This window comes from Carcharodon carcharias, chromosome 7 (genome assembly GCF_017639515.1).
Source record: "Carcharodon carcharias isolate sCarCar2 chromosome 7, sCarCar2.pri, whole genome shotgun sequence".
Lineage (NCBI taxonomy): Eukaryota > Metazoa > Chordata > Chondrichthyes > Lamniformes > Lamnidae > Carcharodon > Carcharodon carcharias.
The window spans coordinates 74,477,178-74,499,126 of NC_054473.1; the positions used below are offsets into that span (position 1 = coordinate 74,477,178).

Genomic DNA, 21,949 nt, shown 5'->3' on the forward strand with positions numbered 1-21,949 from the left:
ATTAATGAACCAGTTGGGTTTTTGCAACAGTCCAACAGTTTCGTGGCCACTTTTACTGGTACCAACAATTTGTTACTAAGTGGTGGGATTTTAACCAATATAATCATAATTACTACATTAGCATACCCACATATCATGCACAATCATGGTCATCATCAGATTCAAGACCATTTGCATCATTTAATATTCTCAACTCTTCTCTGACAATCCTTTAGATGTTGTACTGAAAGAATCTCATTCTGCTGTGTTTTGCCTCTCTCGTTGCGCTTATTTCGAAGTCTCTTTGATCATATCATTAATTTTTTTTTGTGTGTGTGATCTTGTATTCATCCCAGTGAGCCTCTTCTTCTTTCTCCCTGCAGGACTTATAGCAATGCAAGTGGGTAGAAGAAAGGCTAACACAAACTCAAGTGAGCAAGAAGGATAATGAGGACTGTCATGCTCTGGAACTTGCAGAGAAGCACAGGAGGATGGCCTATGGGGTTGTGGAATGACTGGTCCATAATTTTGTTCAATCTCATTTGATTTCAAATTTTAAAGCGATGTTGTTGATCATTCTCTTTGGGTGTTTGAATTGCTTGTATTAGTGGAATAAAGGTATGTGGGCAAGCTGTCTTGTAACATCATGTGATATTGAAGCATTTGTCAGTGTTTCTATATCAATCAATTGATTAGTATGGACTAATATGTAAAATATATTATTCTTAAAGTTGAGAGGTTATAGGTAAAAATCTAAGAAAAAAAGATAAATCTGCTCAAAATAACATTTAAGGAATGTCTCCCTCTTCCAGACACATTGGCTGGAGTTTTCCAGCACCATCGCACCCCCCCCCTCCCCCCGTGGCAGATTCCCCCACAGCGGAGCCGGCGAGCCATTGAAATCACCATTCACCACTGGCAGACCGGAAGATCCCACCGGCATGAGGAGCTGGAAAATTCTGGCTATTGAGCTGTTTGGTTAACAGCTGAACAGAATCTGTATCTAAAACATTAATCATTTTAGCTTTAAATAATTTGGTTAGAGAAGTAAACCAACATATTTTGAGCCATTTTTCATCATTTTTCATAACTGAGGTACATAGGAATATTTAGGCCCTGAATTTCGAAAGGGTTACCCTCCTTATTAGTGCAACAGTTTGCATGTGTTAGGAAATAAAGATAGTTTAAGTAAGTTATACGTGTATTTGAGTGTGTTAAGAATGAGGTATATCTTTAAGTTTAATTTATATTTGTTTTCTATTTGTGGTGAAAAGGTAAAAAAGGTGAAACCTGGGATCTAGTTTCATCTTTGGGTGGAGACAGCAGGTCTAAAGCTCTGTTTGTATACCTGCATTTCTAATGAGATTTTAACAACTCTTGAAGGAGAGTTAAATCTAACAAGAGTAGGAAAAAAACTGTGCTGTTGCCTAATAACAGGGGACCAGAGAGGGAGGCTGCACCACACACACCTACACACACGCACACACCCATACACATACACACACACACACACACACACACACACAGCAAAAAGCTAAAACCAAAAGCAGTTTGAGTTCAATTGGGAGCAGCTGCCAGAGAGACTGGACAGCAGGGGGACAGATAGCAAATCCCAAACTCAAGTTGAAGCCAGGATTCCAAAGAGACTGGATACTGGGATAGGGAGCTGCAGAGAAAGTTGATTTCCCAAAAAGAACTAAAAGTTACATCTGTCTTAGGGAAAATAGTTAATTTTAAAAGTGTTATAGCAAGGCGCTTAGAAAAATTCAAAGTAATCAAAACACATGGTTTTGTAAAAAGTTAGTAAGCAGGTACAGCAGATAATTAGGAAAGCTAATAGAATGTTATAATTCATTATGAGGGAAATTGAATACAAAAGAAGGGAGGTTATGCTTCAGTTATACAGGGCACTGGTGAGACCACATCTGGAGGATTATATTCAGTACTGATCTCCTTATTTAAGGAAAGATGTAAATGCATTAGAAATAGTTCAGAGAAGGTTTACTAGGCTAACACCAGTAATGGGTGGGTTGTCTTATAAGGAAAGGCTAGGCAGGTTAGGCTTGTATACACTGGAACTTAGAAGAGTAAGCTTAATTGAAACCATTAAAATCCTGACGGCTCTTGACAGGATGGATGTGGAGAGGATGTTTTCTCTTGTGGGAGAATCTAGAACTAGGGGCCACTGTTTAAAAATAGGGGTTTGCTCATTTAAGACAGAATTTTTTTCTCTCAGAAGATTGTGAGTTTTTGGAACTCTCCTCCGCAAAAGGTGGTGAAAGCAGAGTCTTTGAATATTTTTATGGCAGAGCTAGATAGATTCTTGATTAACAAGGGATCAAAGGTTATTAGGGTAGGCAGGAATGTGGGGCTGCGGTTACATTCAGATCAGCCATGATCTTATTGAATGGCGGAGCAGGCTCGAGAAGCAAGTGACCTACTCCTGTTCCTAATTCGTATGTTCGTATGTTCATATGTGGGGCTCAAAGCCAAAGAGTGAGATGAAAGGAAGGGTTCCAAGAAGACCTTCTGGTCAAAGGAAGAACAGGAGCCTGGGAAAGGTCCTGTTTTGTGGAAGTGACAGTGAGGAGCAGAGAGTAAGGCTCCAAGCTTCAAGCTTAAAGAGAAGGAAAGCTGCAGGAAGCAGATTTAAAGCGACATAGGCTTGGGAGAAGCCGGAAGCTCCAAAGAGACAGCTGAATATTTGTAACTATGGACATGTGAAGCAGTAGTGTTCTGTTGGCACAGCTGAGCCTGAAAGACAGTGCATAGAAGAAAGCTTGAATGCACATGGTGATCCGGGGAGAGGAACATCAGAAGAAGAGTTCAAAACCCTGGAGGTGGACACCTGTGGAAGGCACCTGAGAGAAACGTCGATTTGGGAGAAGATTCGAATGCGAGTTCTTTGAGAGTGGAGATTGGAAACCCCGTGTGCGAAAGGTGGATTCAGTGAGACTGGTTGTCTCATGGTGTGACAAGCATCTAAGGGGAGTTGATGAGAGATCCATAGTATCTGCTTGGGGTGACATCTGTCACTTAGTTTCAGAATGTGGTGTGTCTGACCACAGGTTGCCTATTGGTTTACATGGACTGTGTACTTACTATGAGTATTAGAGTATAAGATAGCTTTTGTAACTTGTATATATCTGTAAAAGTATGATTGTGGTTGAAGGAGTATTATAATATAGTTCATCTTTTGTTGTTAATAAATGTTTCATTCTTTTGTTAAAAGTTCATCAGCTGACTCCTGTGATTCTGTTCAGTAGCCACCTTCCATGTATCTAAACAAAAAAATAAAAGTTAGGATCTATCATGCCGGGTTCCACCCTGGGATCAGGCTTGTCCAGTAGTAACATCAGCTGGGATCACAATACATGAAGGGCCTCTGCTGAGGTTTTATTGTTTGCTCAGTTGTTCAAAAGAAGTGATTTAATTCAAAAATGGCCTATGAATTATATATCCCAGGGGTGACTGCTCCTGTTCTATTCTGGCATTAATGCAGCAAATACACATTCATGAATTCTGTGTACAAATTCTCATCTGAAGTATGAAGGACAAAAGAAAAAAATCATCTCTCCTGTCTTCTACCCTATCATAGATCATCCCTTTTGTTCTTTCTGCACCTCACTACCATACTTGTTTAAAACCTGTTACACTTCTAATATTTTACAGCTCTGACAACAATCAATGGCTTAAAGTATTAATTCTGTTTCTCTCTCCACAGATGCTGCTCGACCCACTAAGTATTTCCACCACTTTTTGTTTTTATTTCAGAAAATGATGCAGATTTTAGTTTGAAGAGATTCTATCTAATGGTAGAATTAGCAATCTAGCTGTATAAAGGAAAAGGGTTGTGAAAAAACAGAAACAATAGCACAGGTACCTTGACTTTTTACATGATACTGAGAAAAGGAACTGAAATGGGATTAGGTACATGAGATATGAAGAGAGACTGAGCAAACTGGGAATGTTTATCCTATAACAAAGACAGCTCAGGAAATTCCTTTCAAAAGTTCTCCAGAGATGAAGATAAACCAAAGATCAATCGTAAGTGTCTGCCATGACCCACGACTTCTGTTAGGGCACAGACTTGAGCGTAAGAGGTGGATGAAAACTCTAGTTCCAACTACTTTACACAGAGGGCGATGAATGTATGTTATAGGCTGCAGAGAGGCAGTGGAGTTGGATAGTGCCAGTAAATTCAAAATAAAATCATTTTTTTAATGCTAAACATTTGAGTAAAATAAATGACATTGATCAGATGGATCAATTTAACTTCTCTGGTCCTGAACATTCCTATGACTTATGGCTTCTTCAAATACTTGATTATTTGTACTAGCAGTGGGCAACACTCTTGTTTCTCAATCAGAAGGCTGGGGATTCAAGTCCCACTCTAGGGATGCTGCCCTTAATCCAGGCTGTTATGCCAGTGAGTACTGCATTGGTGGAGGTGTCATCTTTCAAATAAAATGTTAAACCAAGGCCCCACCTCCCCTTTCAGTTGGAAGTAAGGGTTCTTGTGGCACTATTTTGAAGAGTAGTGGAGCCCTGACCAGTATTTATTCTTTAACGAACACCAGTAAAACAGATTATTTCATTGCTATTTGTGAGATCTTAGTTACCCACAATGGGCTGCTTTGTAGGCACATTACAAAAACCTGTACTTAAAGGACTCAAAAGGTTTGATTCCTATAAATAAATATGGCCTGAGATTAATGTTTGGTCAAAAGATTGTCAAATTAGAATGGATTTGTAAGTTTCAGGTTGCAGCTCAGAAACTCTGCATTTTCACATTGCATGAAACCCGAAGTATGATGTTTAGATTTCAATATCTGCCTGCTTTCCTTTTGATGTTCCCCCTTAAATAGATAACTAGGGGGTCTCCACTGGCATTGTTCAGAGTCAGTCAAAAGAAATGGTCTGTCATTTAATTGTGAGTGTAACAGGGTGAGAGAAGATACAGCAACACCTTTTAGAACGAGCAAAAATAACAGACATTGATGCCAAATGGGGTAAATTTTTAAATTTGGGTGGGCCAATAAAGCTGGAAAGTTTCAGGTAAGTCTCCCATTATACACCCCACTCAAAATGTCTTTCAAATGACTGCAAGTGGAAAGGGAAGTATGCCAGGGTGACACATGTTGATCCAATATCATCTGATATGCCAACATGCCAAGTGCCGCCCTTGGTTTTGATGGCACTGCTTCCGGAGGAAGGAAGAATGGCAAGTGTTATCCATTGATTTCAGTGGGCAGAGATATGCCAGTGTTATCAACTCAAGGATTTTATGGAGATGATTTCCCTGTCCTTTGTTCCCAGGGAATGCCAATTGAACAGGTATAAAGATCAGAGAGAGGGGAGCTGAGATCCATTTCTCCAAGTCCTGTACACTGGCCTGGGGTAGATATGGCAGTATATCCAATTCACCTGAATGCAAGTGCAATCCCTTGGCTCTCTTGTCTCTATTTTCTATTATTAAGTCCATTCAGCATCCAAACTCAAGATTGGTATGAGATGTTGATGAAGGGCTTACATCACAAACCCATTTGACTAATGTTGATAGTGGAGGGCAGCAACAAGCTTAAGAGGACCAATAAAGTAAGTGGGAGAATTTCTAATATTCTTCCAGCAATATTTTTAGTTTCTGAATATTCTGGCTGCCCCTGTCCAACCAGAAGGTGGGAAGCTGGACTCTGGCCTTTTTCCCTGGCCTGATGGGGAAGTCATGTGCACAGGATGTCCCAGAGTAGGGGAACTTAGGCTCACCTAGGCATGGTAAAGGGCACTTTGGCCACCCTGCCCCTGGCCAGTACAAACCCAGGAGGAAAAAACAGTTCAGACCAGTGTTCTTATTCACCAGTTTTTACTGTTTTTTCATTCTGGGAGGGCAGGAGAATCAGCCCCTATAAAATAATAAATCTGCAGTGGTCTTGTTTAAAGTTAGTCCAAGCAAATGCTTTTAATTGCTCTTATTGTAACAAGACAAAATGGCAGGGACAGTATGACTTACACCACATTGCCAACAGTGGTGGGAGGGCTGAATAGCAGGCCTTACTGATTGAAGGTGATGGGACAGACATTACTTTTACACATTACACAATACAGCAAGGAATTACCAATACCATTATTACTAATTCATGACAATAGAAAATAGGCATGATAAACAGGGAGTCCCAAGAATTTTATATACACACATGTACATCATGCATGTACATCAAACAAAATATGTCTATCCTTTTAATTGGAGGAAGTAAAGAAAAAATGGGCAGATTTGCTTTTTTATTCTTTTGTGCGATGTGGGTATTACTGGCAAGGCCAGCATTTGTTGCCTATCCCTAATTGATCTTGATCTGAGTGGTTTGCTTGGCTATTTCAAAGGGCAGTTAAGAGTCAGCCAAATTGCTGTGGATCTGGAGTTACATGTAGGCCAGCAGGTAAGGGCAGCTGATTTCCTTCCCTAAAGGGTATTAGTGAACCACATGGGTTTTTACAACAATTGACAATGGTTTCATGATCACCATTAGACTGGCTTTTAATTCCAGATTTTTATTAATTGCATTTAAATTCCACCAGTTGCCATGGTGGGATTTGAACCCATGTCCCCAGAGCATTAATCTGGGCCTCTGGATTACTACTCCAGTAACATTATTACTAAACCACCATCTCCCCCCTTCATGTCAATTAATCTTGTAAATCAACAATTGGAAGCTTCAATGGAAAAAAAGAATGTGGTTCAGGGTAATATGAGTCAGAATAATCATTTATTAAAAACAATAGAATCTTAAAACACAGAAGGAGGCCATTTGGCCCATCATACCAGTGTTGGGTGAAAAATGGCTGCCTTTATCAGCACGATGGTACAGAGTTGAAAGAGATCATTTTAAAAAGCTGCTAGACACTTCCATAAACATCCAGGCACCCGGCAGCTGGGATACTGTTACAGTATTTAAAGCAACCAATGGGTTTGAGGTTACTCCCTGTGAAGCCATAAGGACTTTAAAAAGTCATAGATAGTTACTTAAGCCAAAACAACAGTATTAAAAGAATGCTAACAGTACTGGGCTGAGAGCTTGTTATAGCATTTCCACTCAAAGTAAAAATCACAACGTACAAGCATACTTTCAGTTTATTTCAGAATGTACAATGACTTATTATATATAGCTACAAACATTCCTTCATTTCAGTTGATGATTTTTCAGCTTTGCTTGTAATAATGTGTTTGCAAAAGTTATTTAAATACAAAAGAATTTGAAAGCTGCCATGGAAACCGAGCACTTTAAAATGGCCGACACAGCGTGTGCATTGTGCACCTGTTGAAAGAGTGAAGGCTTTGAATTTACAGCTTTGTATGAGTCCTGTACAGTGATGTGCCGTGGTCAGAATGCTGATGTGGAATCCAGTCTGTTAAATCAATTGGATCCGGCCGCCCGCAATGGGGAAGAATTTTAATCTCTCGCAATGTGCAAGTTGATGCCACTGAAACATCTCCCCATACTTTCACAGCAAGGAGAAATGATCAGGTCTACAATACTTCCCCAGATGGTCTGAATGGAAGGCATGTTCATCAAGAAATTCTTGATACAGGGCATAACACACCTGGATAAGTGGCGACAAAATGGAAACATTATTAGAATATTAAAGCTTTGTGTTAATCAGTATCAACAATAACTTGCATTTACATAGTGCCTTTCATGTAGACAATCACCTCAATGCACGCCACAGCTGAATTATCAAACAAGACTTGATATCAAACCACATTGGGACGTATTAGGTAAGGTGACCAAGAATAAATGAGATAGGTTTTAAGGATCATCTTAAGTTAAGAGAGAGGAGTTGAGTGATAGACCAAGTTTAAGAAGTGAATTCCAGGGCTCAGAGCCTAGACAACTGAAGGCATGGCTGCCAATGGTGGAGCAATTCAAATCAGGGATGTGCAATAAGCTGGAATTGGGGGTGTAGAGATTCCCAGGCAATTGTACAGCTGAAGGAGTTTACAGAGTTCGGGAGGGCAAGGCCATAGAAGGATTGAAAAACAAGGATGAGAGTGTTAAGATTGAGGCATTAAAATTGCTGAACAAGGAACCAATGTAGGTGAGTGACCATAGGGGTGATGGGTGAATGGGACTTGGTGATAGTTAGGGTACCAACAGCAGAGTTTTGGATGAGCTCAAGTTTCTGGAGGGTGGAAGATGGGAGACTAGGAGTGTGTTAGAATAGTGAAGTCCAGAGGCTGAGGGTTTCAGCAGCAGATAAGCTATGGCTAGAACAGAGATGGGTGATGCTAAGGAGGTAGAAGTTGGTGATCTTGGTGATAGAGCAGGTATGGGGTCAAAAGCTAATCTCAGGGTCAAAAAGGACGATAAAGCCAAACAATCTTTATTCCTCAGTCAACATCACTAAAAGAACTTACCTGGTCATTATCACATTGCCATTTATGGAAGCTTGCTGTGTGCAAATTGACTGCTGTGTTTCCTACATTACAAGAGTAATTCCACTATAAAAGTACCTTATTGACTGTAAAGCACTTTAGGATATCCTGGGGTTGTGAAAGGCACTAATTAAATACAAGCCTTTCTTTCAAGTTTGCAAACGACTTGGTTCTGCCTCAGGCTGTGACCAGGGAGAGAAATGGAGTTGGTAGCTGGGGAGCAGAAGTTGTGGCGCGCTTTCCAATATTTAATTGGAGGAAATTTCTGCTTATCTAGTCCTGAATGCCAGACAAGCAGTTTGACAATTTAGAAACATTGGAAACGTCAGTAGTGGTGGTGGTGAGGTAGATCTGGGTGTCATCAGCGTATAAGGGGAGCCTGATGTTATGTTTTCGGGTGATGTCGCTGAGGGCCAGCATAGGCGAGGGCCAAGGATAGGTTCTTGGTGACTCCAGTGTGATTGGGAAGACAAGTCATTGCAGGTGGTTCTCTGGTTACAATTTGATAGATAGGATTAGAACTAGGCAATGGCAGTCTCACATAGCTGGACATCGGAGAGGTGTTGGTGTGTTCAACCGCCACAGACAGATCAAGAAGATTGAGGAGGAATAATTCATCATAGTCTCAGTCACATAGGATGCTCATCTTTGCTTTTAAAACCCTTTATGGCCTCGCACCCCCACCTACATCTGTAATTTCCCCCAGCCCCAGAACTCTTTGATATAGCTGCATTCCTCTAATTCTGGCCTCTTGAGCAACCCCAATTTTAATCATTCCAGAAAGGCCCTAAGCTCTGAAATTCTCCCCTTAATCCTCTCTGCTTCATTATCTTGTGTTCCCCCTTTAAAATACTCCTCAAAACTAACCTATTTGACTAAGAGATAAGTGAGGATAGGAGGGCAGTGAACACCAAGGAGAGAGGGCAGGATGAGTTGACTTGGATGTTGGAATCACAAAGAACGATTCACACCTTGAATTGAAAGTGCCATTTTGAATGAAAGCATCAGAGCATATGTACACATACAGGTTCTAAATATGGCATTCCAAACTCTAGTCCCTCGTGTGTGGTCCTGTGTTCCACTGCCCGTATATTTCCTTATGTGTCTCAGTATCAGATGCTGTTTGATAGTGCTCCTGGGAGGTTTTATTATATTAAAGGGGCTATATAAACTTAAGTTGCTGTTGTTGTTATGTCATTTGTGACTTTGATAAGTGTGATTGCAAAAATGGAATTGGAGGGAATCAAACACAGATCTCGGAGGAAACAGCAAATTTCAAGGACTTTGGAAAGGAAAGGAAGGTTGAACATGGGGCAGTAGTTTTGCAGGAGGGAAGCAGTAGAGGTAATTCATCGGATGGTCTCAATTTTAGTGACAGAGAAATCTAGGAGCTCCTCACACTTGTTATTGGAAGGAGGGGAAGGGTACAAGAAGACAGTTTGTACGGCAAAGAGGCTAACTTTGAACTGCAGACAGTCCGCCATGCTGACAAGCCCAGGTAAGTCCGGAGGTGGCAGTCTTAGCAAGGCGGGGGTGGGGTGGGGAAGAGGGTGAGGGGTGCCGGGATATAGAGGCTGGGGAGTGAGGGTTAAAGAGGTGGATGAAATCTGGGGGGCAGGGATGTATCTGATGGGTCTAGGAAGCCCGCAAAGGAGGCCCCCACCTTGCCCAACACCAGCCAGCACAGCTAAAGTTGCCAGGCTTCCCGCAAGGTGTGGGCCTCTCCAGCTATGGATAAAATACCGGTGGCGGCAGGATGAGGCCCTGAATGGCCATTAATGGGCCTCTTAAGGGCCTCAATAGATCCAATGGCAGGTCTGGTGCCTTCCCGCCCCTGTAAAATTTCAGGCAGGTTGGGCGCGGGTGGGTGGGTGAAGGGAAGACCACCCGCTGGATTTTATTTGCCCCCTGCCTTCCAACCTGCTGGCAGGGGAGCATAAAATCTAGCTAATGATAAAGGCATTTCTCATGAATTTCCTCATGGATTTATTAGTGACTAACTTATGTTTATAACTCCGAGTTTTGGACTCACTCTCAAGTGGAAGCATCTCTAAATCTACTCTGTCAGTCCCTTCATAATATTAAAGACCTCTATCCTCTCAGTCTTCTCAATCCTGATAGTTGTAGCCTCTCAGCTCTGGTATCATTCTTGCCATTTTGTTTTTGCATCTCCTCCATTCTCTATTTGTAACATGAAGGTCAGAACTGTACACAGTATTCTAAGAGTGATTGAACCGCTTCAGTGCTTTGTTTGCATTTGTTATGACTGTGTTAACCAGTGATTAAACTAATTGTTTATTGAGCTGCTTAGTATGGATGTTTATTAGGATTGGAGTGCTGGACTCCAAACCCAGAGAGATGTAAGATCTCAAAGAGACATATTGAAATGGTGAGGTTAATTCTGGTTCAAGAGCTGGTGCCTTGGCCAGTATTGATCCTTCAATGAATATCAGTGAACACAGATGATCTGGTCATTTAGCATGTTGCTTTTTGTTGGTCCTTGCTGTGCCCAAATGGGCTGTTGCATTTCCTACAACATTCACTACACGTCAAAAGTGCTTAACTTGCTGTGAAACGATTTGAGGCCCAGAAGGAAAAAGCAGTAAAAACTGGGAAATAGGAATACTGGTCAAAATTGGTCTTGTATACCTTAAAATAGAACATCAGTAAAATTGGGAAATAAGAGTGCTGGTCCAAACTGCTTTTTTTTCCTTCCTGAGGCTTGAAATTTGCTGTATAAATGAATGCTCTTCATTCCTTTCTTTCTGTTGTCATCATGTCACAGGTGTGCCTTTCCACCAGAGGCCACTAATGATTAGGACTGGGAATTTCCTTGGAATTACAACAGAATTGTGATACAGATCCTGCTTATCATGTAAATGGAGTTCCTGGCAGTGTTATGGGCAGGAAAATCTTTAAGGAAATTCCCTGCCCAAGAGTGGGAAACCTGACTGACTTTGTTCTCCCCCTCCCTCACTACAATGATCCCCATCAATCCCCAGCGACCGCACCAAGATCAACAAACTCAGCGCACTTAAGGGAAGGACTTGGGACTTTCCTAGTGCACATATCTCACTACCACATTGAGGGGTGCCTTTACTTACTGAGGCAAAGAGATGCCGCGTGAAGACATTTTAAGTGAATTTCCTGAGAATGTTGTGCTGAAAGGAACAGAGCTAAAGGTGAACTGACATTGGTTGGAGAAATGGATACATCCATATGCTAAATCAGGAGGCACTTTTTCACACAAAGAGTAATAGAGAATTGGAACTTTCTTCCCCAGAAGGCTGTGAATGCTGGGACAAGTGGGAGTTTCAAGACTGAGAGGGATTTTTGTTTGGTTAGGGTGTCAAGGGATGAGGAGGTAATGCAGGTAAATATGGTTGAGATGCAGATCAGCCATGACATAATTGAATTAAGCAGATTTGCTGGGAGTGTTCAAAATCATGAGATGCGTCTAGACAGAATAGATAGAGAGAAATTGTTCCCATTGGCAAAAGGGTTGCGAACCAGACAACACTAATTTAAAGTGGTTGGCAAAAGATCCAAAAGTGAAATGAGCAAAGATTTCTTTATGCAGCGAGTGATTACAAACTGGAATGCACTGCCTGAGAATGTGATGGTGGCAGATTCGATAGTGGCATGAAAAAGGGAATTTGATAAGCACCTGAAGATAAAAAAAATTTGCAAGGCTAAGGGGATGGGCTGAATGGCCTCTTTCTGTGTTGTAACAATTCTGTGATTCTGTGGAAGTGGTAGGGAATGGGACTAGCTGAGTTGCTCTTGCAGAGAGCTGGCATGGACATGGTGGGCTGAATGGCCTCCTTCTGTGCTCCAACTCTTCCATGATTCTATTCTATGAATGGTGAGCAGGCCCAAGGAGCTGGAAAGCCTACTGTCTTTGCCCTAATGTTCCTAATACCCCCACTTCCCTCCGCCAGCTCAATTGAGGCTGTTCAGGGGTCCACTCAATGCAAATGAATGTCTGTTGAAATGAGTGTGTGATGACAATCCTGTGAAGAGCCTTGGGACAAATTACTACACCAAAGGTGCTATGTAAATGCAGGTTGAAGCTGTAATGCTCAATGCCAAAGCTCATGTGAGAAATGGCTACCCGACTGAAGCACTGTGGGCTCACTGCCTACTGCAGAGATATTCCCTGGCCGAAGTTAACACCTTCAGTAGGGGAGGGAAGGAAATGGGAGAAAAGGAAATATTTTAAGAGTTAAATTTGTGATCAGTGTTCACAACCGTGAATAGCTGTTGAACAGGTAATTCTAAAATGTAGGATTGATAATGCTCAATTTTATTTATACTCACCAGATATGCAGACAACTCAAAAGAGCAAAAAGGACTCCAGAGATTAAAGACACTGGGACAGCAAATATAACGGAGATAATTCTATAGCACCATAATTTAGATACTTCAAACAATGCGTCACTCCAAATCCAGATTTTGTCAAAGCTGTGCACTGAATCAGGCTCCGCAATCACATCTTCAAAGTTTACCTTTAAAGAAACAAAAATAAAGCAGAGTTCATTGAGAATTTATCTGATGCAAGGTAGAAATGTACTTTTCATCCTTGCACTTGCCAGTGATTCCATCCCCCCCACCTCACTCAAGGACTGAATCAAGGTGTTCACACTCTTACTGTCCTATCCTGAGCAGAGCTTCTGATCCGATACTCTCTCCATCACCCACACAGCATACTTCCACCTCATGACTTTGCCCATTTCCACACTCCTTCAGCCTTTTTACCATTTTAAACCCTCATGTAAGCCTTTATTATCACCAGATTCAACAATTACAATTCACACCTGGCTGGTCTCCCTCCTTTGCCTTCAGGAAACTGTAACTCATCCAAAACTTTTCTGCTCACACATTGTCTCGCACCAAATCCTAGTCACCTATCATCCCGTCTTCTCTGACCTGGCTTCCAGTTCCCCAACATCTCAAACTTAACATTTTAATTCTTGTGTTTAAATCCTTCCAAGACCTAACCCTTTCCTTATCCTGTAAACTCTTCCAAGCCAACACCCCCTCCAACGTCTCCGTTCCTCTGGCACCAGCCTCTTGTTCCCACTGCCCCTTCATTTGCCCAACCATTGGCGGCCATGCCTTCAGCCAGCAAAGCCTGATGCTCTGGGATTCCCTCCCTAAAATCTCTCTGCCTCACCACTGCTCTCTTCACCTCTTTGACAAAAACATTTAGCTGCCCCTCCTATTATCTCCTTCTTGGCAGCAACCATTTTAAACTTTAGCCTCTGTGCCATGTCTTTTTTGACAGTAAAGGTGTTACATGAATGCAAGCTGTTGTTATGTTATAAAAAGGATGCAGAGGCATGGAAAGGGTGCATAGAAAATTTACAAAGAGCATACCAGAAATATGTGGGTACACATATCAGGAAAGGATTGACAGGCTAGAGCTCATTTCTCTTGAAAAAGGAAAGCTGAGGGGTGACCTAATAGAGATCTGTAAAATGATGAAAGGTTTTGATAGAGTGAATACAGAGAGAATGTTTCCTCTTGTGGGGAAGAGCATAACTATAGACCATCAATATAACAATATAAGATGGTCACCAGGAAATCCAATAGGGAATCCAGAAGCAACTTCTTTACTCAAAGACTGGTGAGAATGTGGAACTCATGACTGCAGGGAGTGGTTAAGGTGAATAGTATAGATGCATTTAAGGGAAACTAACTGAACAATTGAAGGGAGAAAGAAATAGAGGGGTTACAATGTTAGAGTTAAATGAGAAAATATGGGGGGAGGCTCAAGTGGAGCATAAACACCAGCATGGACTGGTTGGGCCAAATGGTCTGTTTCAATGCCTTATATCCTACTGAATCCTATGAAAGAGGCTACATGCATAAACTATATCTTGAGAGCTGCAGCACTGACTACTCTACATGGCAAGCTTCCATTCACACAGGGGGAATGGATCATGTACAATCCATCAATTATCATTCGCTGTTAACGCGCTCGGGTGACATTCCTGTGTATGCTATTTTAGTGGGAAGCATTATCCCATTTAAAATAAATGCTTTGCGACCTGCGTTAAAATAGCACGCGGAGAAATGTCAGGCCAGCCCGTTTTGTATCTGTCTTGTCATTTCACCAACTCCAACCTCCAGATAAAATCTTCATGTTGTTTTAATCAATATCTGCTTGGAACTATGGGCCAAATGCTGGTGTAATCTCGCTCGATGGACTCATTATGATCAGCATTTATACTCTTGTCACAAACTTGATGGTATTTTTATCTCCCAAATAGAAAGAATTTCTGCTAAGCATTTCATGATGGGGCAGGAGTGAGGGGGTTAGGGTGAACTGGGGGACACAAGATGGGCAGGGATTGGGCTGGACAGAAGAGGGGAAAATGGATCCTGCTGTGGGCATCAGGTAGTACGAAAGGGCACTTTCTTTCAATACAACAACAACTTGTATTTATATAGTACCATTAACTTAGTAAAATGTCCCCAAGGAGTGCCTTGAAGCAAAACAGAGACAGAGAGGATCCTGAAGGGATGGCCACCAATTGTAGAGTGAAGGAAATTGGAGATGCACAAGAGACTAGAATTGAAGGAACCACAGATATCTCAGAGGGTTGTAAAGGGCAGAGGAGGCTTTGAATTTGTTTTATATTCATTCTAACAATGAGATCATTGCTAGCAAGGCCAGCATATCTTTTCCATCCTTAGTTGTCCTGACTGAGTGACTTGTTGGACCACTTCAGAGAATGGCTAAGAGTTGATCACATTGGCGTGGGACTGCTGTCACACATAGATCAGACCAGCTGTGGATGGCAGGTTTCCTTCTCTAGACAACATTTGGTTGAACCAGTTGAATTTTTACATCAGCTGCATGGTCCCTTGTAATCACATCACCTTTTATTTCCACAGTTTCTTTAAATTGAAGTCAATTTGGCAAAGCCCTTTTCTGCTTCTTCTCAGGCAGCCCCTTGGGATCGAAATGACTTGCTTCCACTCCGATTTGTTAGATTCTGAGATGGCTGATAAGTCCAATACGTGATCTTCAGACTCTGCCACATGCTTGGAGGGTCAGGTAGATGAGTTGTTTGGAGTTTTGTGCACTCCCTCCAACTTTTTGCCTCTGCATGCCCCCAAAGAAGCCTCTTGATGTGCTCATTGCTTTCCTGAATGAACCTGCTCCATTTTGGTCGGTCACAAGCCAGAGACTCCCATGGATCAGTGAGGATGTTTGACCTCCGTAAAGCATTTCCACTGTCCTCCTGGGAGTCTCCTGACACAACCAAGTTCCAAGTAGAGCAGTTGCTTCAGGAAACTGGTGTCAGGCATACAAATGACATGTCCTGCCCAGTGGAGCTGCTTTTAAATGATTAGCACCTTGATGCTGGATATGTTGGCAGGGGGAGGACGCTGCTGTTGGACCACCTTTCTTGCCCCCAGATTTGGAGGATCTTGCAAAGGCATTGCTGGTGATACATCCCCAGTGCTTTGCGGTGTTCGCTGTAGGCTATCCTAGTCTCCAAAATATATAGGAGTGCAGGAATTACTGTTGCCCAGTAAACCAAATCCTTAGTCTTGGATTTGTGTTTTTGGCCCTTTTTGTTTGTTCATTTATGGGATGTGGGCTTCACTGGCTGGGCCACCATTTATTGCCCATCCTTAATTGCTCCTGAGAAGGTGGTGGTGAACTGTCTTCTTGAACTGCTGCAGTCCATGTGGTGTGGGTAAACTCACAGTGCTGTTAGGAAGGGAGTTCCAGGATTTTGATTTGGCAACAGTGAAGCAACGAAGATATATTTCTAAGTTGGGATGATGAGTGACTTGGAGGGGAACTTCCAGATGGTGGTGTTCCCATGCATCTGCTGCCCTTGTCCTTCTAGGTGGTAGTGGTCATGGGTTTAGAAGGTGCTGTCAAAGGAGCATTGGTGAGTTCCTGCAGTGCATCTAATAGGTGGTACACACTGCTGCCACTGTGCATCGGTGGTGGAATGAGTGAATGTTTGTGGATATGGTGCCAATCAAGCAGGCTGCTTTGTCCTGAATGGTGTCAAGCTTCTTGAGTGTTGTGGGAACTGCACCCATCCAGGCAAGTGGGGAGTATTCCATCACACTCCTGACTTGTGCCTTGTAGATGGTGGACAGGCTTTGGAGAATCAGGAGATGAGTTATTGTCACACAATTCCTGGCCTCTGACCTGCTCTTGTAGCCACAGTATTTATATGGCTAGTCCAGTTCTGTTTCTGGTCAATGGTAACCTTCAGGGTGTTGATATTGCGGGATTTAATGATGGCAGTGCCATTGAACATCAAGGGGAGATGGGTTGGATTTTCTCTTGATGGAGATGGTCATTGCCTGACACTTGTGTGGCATGAATTTTACTTGCCACTTGTCAGCCCAAGCCTGGATATTGCTTCATTTGGACATGGATTGCCTCTATTACTCTTTACCTCAGTTGGCCAAAGGCTGAGCTATTGCATGAGTTGATGAGTTTCATCGTCTAAGTTTACCTTCGTTTAGAGGAGGCTCCCAAGATACATAAAATGGTCCACATTTGCAAAGTGCCATGGTGAGATTTGAGCTGAAACTCTCTGTATTATTCGTCCTTAGGATGACTGGCCCAAAAACATAATCACTATACTACCATAACTTACTACCTTAGTTGCACTTTATTTAACACCTTTACTGAAGTAAGTAGCTTCAGAAGAGAGAAATGAGCCCCATGCAGCAGTGCAAGAAGTGGGGAAGGTGATGGAAGACTCAGTTAAATAGAGAGATTTTGAGGAAGTTTCTCAGGGTGGAGATAAAAGTAGGTGGGATAAGGGATTAGATAGAGAGAATTCCCGATTGTCAGGTCATCACCTCATTGTGGAATGGTTTAATCTGACTTTCCCACTTAATATCAATTAAATAAAAAGTACTACCATTAGAGTCAATAGGGTTCATTTTATAATGTTAATACCAATTGCACATAGTCCACTGGAACATAAATCTGATAGGCACAGGCATTAGCAACACAATTTCAATATCTGTGCCCAGATCAACGGCATCCATGTCAGAAATTGTTTTAACATCTCATCTGAGAGACAGCACCTCCCTCAGTGCTGCAATGGAGGGCTAGCCTTGACTCTTGTGTTCAAATCCAGAAGTGGGACTTCACCCTGGCATTCTCTGATTGGGAGGTAAGAGCACTACCCACTGAGCCACAGCATGTATTTACAGTTCAAAGTAGACTACTTCCCACTCAGCTAGGTCCTACAGACTAACAAAAACTGGAACCTCATTGGCAAACACTTCATTCATATATCAGTGCACAGCTCTATAATACCATATTGAGCTACATACAAAAATGTATTTAGTGGCTTTTTATTGTTTGTTTACAAACACACACTACAACAACCTCAAATATGCCATTGAATGGCATCACCAAGTTGTAGATGATGCGTCGTTCCTCCCCTTTTAACAAGGAAACATTTGACCAATACATTGTTAAAAAGAGATTATTAATTTGTAAGTCACGAGAATCAGGCTCAGTGATCAACTGTTGTAATGTAGGAAATGTTACATATTAAGTCTAGTGCCCAGTGAATAGCGGGCACCATGGATCAGGTATATGGCCCTTTGTGCTCTATTCTCTTACCTGCCTTCTCTTCAAACTAGGCTTCACACTAGGGGGCGGAGTTTCTGGAAATGTATCTTTGTATCCTTCATTGACTAGCTGTACAGGCAGGCTTTCTTATGTAAGCACACAGCTAATATCTACTCCAGCTTACTGCAAGACTGTATTGACTATTGTTTAAAGTTCTTCAGTTCTGCTTGTAACTTCACTCACAGTTGCCACGATATGGGCAAATGTTACTTACCTTTAAGTGGGCGTTGATGCCTTTGGGGTCTCGGTCTTCCAGCGATGAGGACTGCCCCTTGGGCACAGGAACATTTTGATCCGTTTCCTCTTGCCCCTCGCCAAGGTCAATTTTGGTTTCGTTCAAATGTTCGCCTGTGTGCATGCTTGCACATCCGACTACAGAGCTTCGGCTGTCGGGCAGGAGGGCTACACGGCAGCAGTGGCAGGGCTAGTGCCGGAGCTCTGATTGAAGTTGCAGATGCTGCAGATCTAGCCCATGTAAACCTATAGCTCCGTCAGGCAGCCTGTGCTATGTGATCGGCCTGTCACTGGCATCAGCTGTTCCCAAAAGCAGCAGAGAACATTCTGCCTCTGACATACCAGTGAAAGGAATGCCCGATTGCCTGTGTGCCAATGGCAGCCAGCTTTTGGATTTTCAGTCTAATGCTGAATAAATACTGATTGTTTGGAGCGGAGGTGACAGATTTCTCTCACTAAATATAGATTTCTTCCTTCGAGTGCTAATGAAACTGGGAGCACTTCACTATAGAGTGCAATATTCCAACAATTAAGCTGTCCTGTAACATTACACCTTGGCTTATAACTTTCCCTTAGTTTCTTTCTCCAACCCCCACCACCAATTCTATTTATTGTCCCCTTGCCCTATTTATTACCGTTAAAGAGCACTATCTTTAAAGGGGCACTGAGTTTAAAAGGTCACTATGTCTAGGCCAGAGGAGACAACGGCTGATTTTCGTTCTCATAAGCAAGTGCCATTATGCTGCCTTTGCAGAATAACAACCTATTCTGATGTAAAATTAGGTTGACAGGTCAAATACATTATATTGTTGTGTTATTCATAAAGAGCTAGGAACTAATATATATATAAAATAAATATTATATCCTCATAACATTTAAGAATTATTTGGATGTGCACATGCGATGCCATGGCATACAAGGCTATGCGCCTAGTGCTGGAAAATGGGATTAGAATACTTCGGTACTTGTTTGACCAGTGCAGACTTGATGGGCCGAAGGGCCTTTTTCTGTGCTGTAGACCTCTATGACTCTATAACTCTATATGTATATAACAAATAATATATATATTCTTCATCGTTCATGGGATGTGGGCATCGCTGGCTAAGCTGGATGAGCCCCCATTCCTAATTGCCCTTGAGAAGATGGTGGTAAGCTGAATATATATGAATATATACCCCAGGGGTGCCACATTTTACTGCAGTAACAATGCGTCAGTCTATTCAGTCCACCAGCCATGTGGAAAGATGCAAGAAATATGCTTGACGAAGCTGTAGTATTTTGAGTCTAAAGTTTGATTATTTTTAACTTATGGGAACCAGAAGACATGACATGGTGGTAGCAGGTAACCTGTGAGCAAAAACCCAAACATTTTAAATGAATTTATTGTCGAATTAGATTGAAAAATTAAACGGACTTAGTGCCAGAGACAGAGAGGGAAAAGCTGAGTAAATCACACAAAAACGAAATGGCTTCCACAGTAATAAAACACAGCTCCAGCCCATGGTGAATTGGAAGGCTGATGATGTCGTAGGGGCATTTGAGAAGTTCAAGCAAAAGTCAGACTGACATTCAGCAGCTTCCAAAAAGACACTAGCGAAGGGTAAAGGGTCAGCTACACCCTTCTGTGGGCACGAGAGAAAGAGTTAAATTTGTTTAATAGCTGAGTGAAGACGCTAGCAGAAACCTAGACAAAATCTTTGAGAAATTCAGCACACATCTCCAGCCAAAGCCAAATCATCAGATCAACCAATATGAATTTCAAAGCTTGAAGCAGGAATCAGGTAAGCCCTACTAACAATTTCCTAATAAGACTGAAAAAGGCAGCTAGAAAATGTAAATTCAAGCGCAGAGATGAAAGGCTGATAGGATCAGCCCATCTGGGGCTCTACACACCCTGAAGTACATAAAGATTTAATCGGAAAGGACAAGCTCACAATATCGCAGGCTGTAGACAATGCCAGAGCACATGAAACCATGAGTAGACAGATGCAAACATTGACTACCCAAATAGCTAACTTCCAGTTAAGTCAAGAGAGAGGCAGCAGGATTGATGCAGTGAAACAGGAATGGACGTGAGACAGAGAGAACGATGTGCAAGACTCGTGGACAACCACATTAGTTCACAGACAGAAGGAAAAGGAAATGTCCTGCAGAGTTTGTGGGAAGCCAAATCACTAGGAAAAGATGTGCAGAACAAAGAAATAAGATAGTAAACAAGTTATCGGAGACAGGGCAAATGAGAAATAAAGGAAACCAAAACATCCATATCTTTGACAAAGCAACAGACATAGGAACCGTATAGCTGCATGAAATAGTTGGAGTTGACAATTCCCAGAGAAAAAAAATTCACACAACCATTCAGAACAGGAAGAGGGTGAGAAATAAACCCCCAACCATAAATATGAAGCTGAAGATTGATACGGGAGCACAGAGTAAAGCCCTTTCCAGTTAAACTATACCAGAAGATCTTTCCAGAAAATTTGAAAGAAGTGTAAGCTCAAAGCCAGATCAACTGTGTACAGGATAGGCATCTACACAGACATTGAAAGGATGGTATTTACATATAATATATATGAAAAGGATAGAAACATACAGCAGAAAGAGCCGATGATAACTACTGAAGTACTATCCAGACCGTGACATACTGTGGGAGCTGATTTATTCACACACAATCAGTGGTGTGGTGGCAAATTTTGAGTTGCAGGAGCTCTAAGAAAATGTGTTGGCCATATAATTTCTAAATCTACTATTATGTTGTTTTCCTATGTATTAATCATTTGAGTCCCCAAACGTCAGTAAAACTATGTTTTTTAAGTGAAAAATATTAGTGCTAGTAGGCATTTTATTTCAACCCATGTGGTATTTTGAATCACTAGTCTTTAGCAGCTAGAATCTCATTATGCAACAGTTTAGTTATTTAATTCAAACCCAGTAAAACATGAATTTCAGAAAACTTTACTTACTTCTGACTAGGGAATGGTATATATAGATGGACCACTGCTTACCTTGATTTATATTGATAACTTAGGCCTGGGTGTACAGGGCACAATTTCAAACTTTGAAGATAATGCAAGAATCAGAAGTATTGTGAATTGTGAGGACGGTAGAGATAAACTTCAAGAAGTTATAGTCAAGCTGGTGGAATGGACAGAAACATGGCAGATGAAATTTAATGTAGGAAAGTGTGAAGTGATAAATTTTGATCAAAAGAACAAGGTGAGGTAACATAAAAAGAGGGCACAATTCTACAGGAAATGCAGGGGCAGAGGGACCTGGGTGTGTATGTGCATAAATCATTGAAGTGACAGGGCAGATTGAGAAAGCAGTTAATAAATTATACTGAATCCTGGGTTTTATAAATAAGGGCACAGAGTACAAAATCAAGACAGTTATGAACCTTCATAAAACACTGGTTCAGCCTCAACAGGAAGGCTGCGAAGGCTTTAGAAAGGGGGCAGAAAAGGTTTACGAGAATGGTTCCAAGAATCAAAGACTTCATTGATGTGGACAGATTGGCAAAGCTGGGGCTATTTGCCTTGGAGAAGAGGATGTTGAGAGGAGATTTTTTAGACATGTTCAAAATCATGAGGGGTCTGGATAGTGTAAATGGGGAGAAACTGTTCCCATTGCCAGAAGGTCTAGAAGCCTAAGGTGATTAACAAGAGAACCAG

General features: G+C 41.8%; 1 protein-coding gene across 1 annotated transcript; it reads right to left on the minus strand.

Moving 5' to 3' along the window:
- Positions 1-6,721: 6,721 nt before the first annotated feature.
- LOC121280195 (caveolin-2-like) lies at positions 6,722-18,578 on the minus strand. Its single transcript, XM_041191930.1, has 3 exons — positions 18,259-18,578; positions 12,728-12,915; positions 6,722-7,575 (listed from the first exon to the last, which is right to left on the minus strand). Exons 1-3 carry the CDS (start codon positions 18,400-18,402, stop codon positions 7,425-7,427), a joined length of 483 nt encoding a protein of 160 aa, XP_041047864.1. The 5' UTR covers positions 18,403-18,578; the 3' UTR covers positions 6,722-7,424.
- Between the last annotated feature and the right edge of the window lie 3,371 nt (positions 18,579-21,949).

What these genes read in the sequence shown, in the direction of transcription:
- LOC121280195 (XM_041191930.1), bottom strand. Translation starts at nt 18,402, where the DNA reads ATGCACACAGGCGAACATTTGAACGAAACCAAAATTGACCTTGGCGAG. An exon ending in GCATCAACGCCCACTTAAAG is followed by an intron (nt 12,916 to 18,258) that starts GTAAGTAACATT and finishes GTTTCTTTAAAG; the next exon opens with GTAAACTTTGAAGATGTGAT. An exon ending in TTGAGTTGTCTGCATATCTG is followed by an intron (nt 7,576 to 12,727) that starts GTGAGTATAAAT and finishes CCACTTATCCAG; the next exon opens with GTGTGTTATGCCCTGTATCA.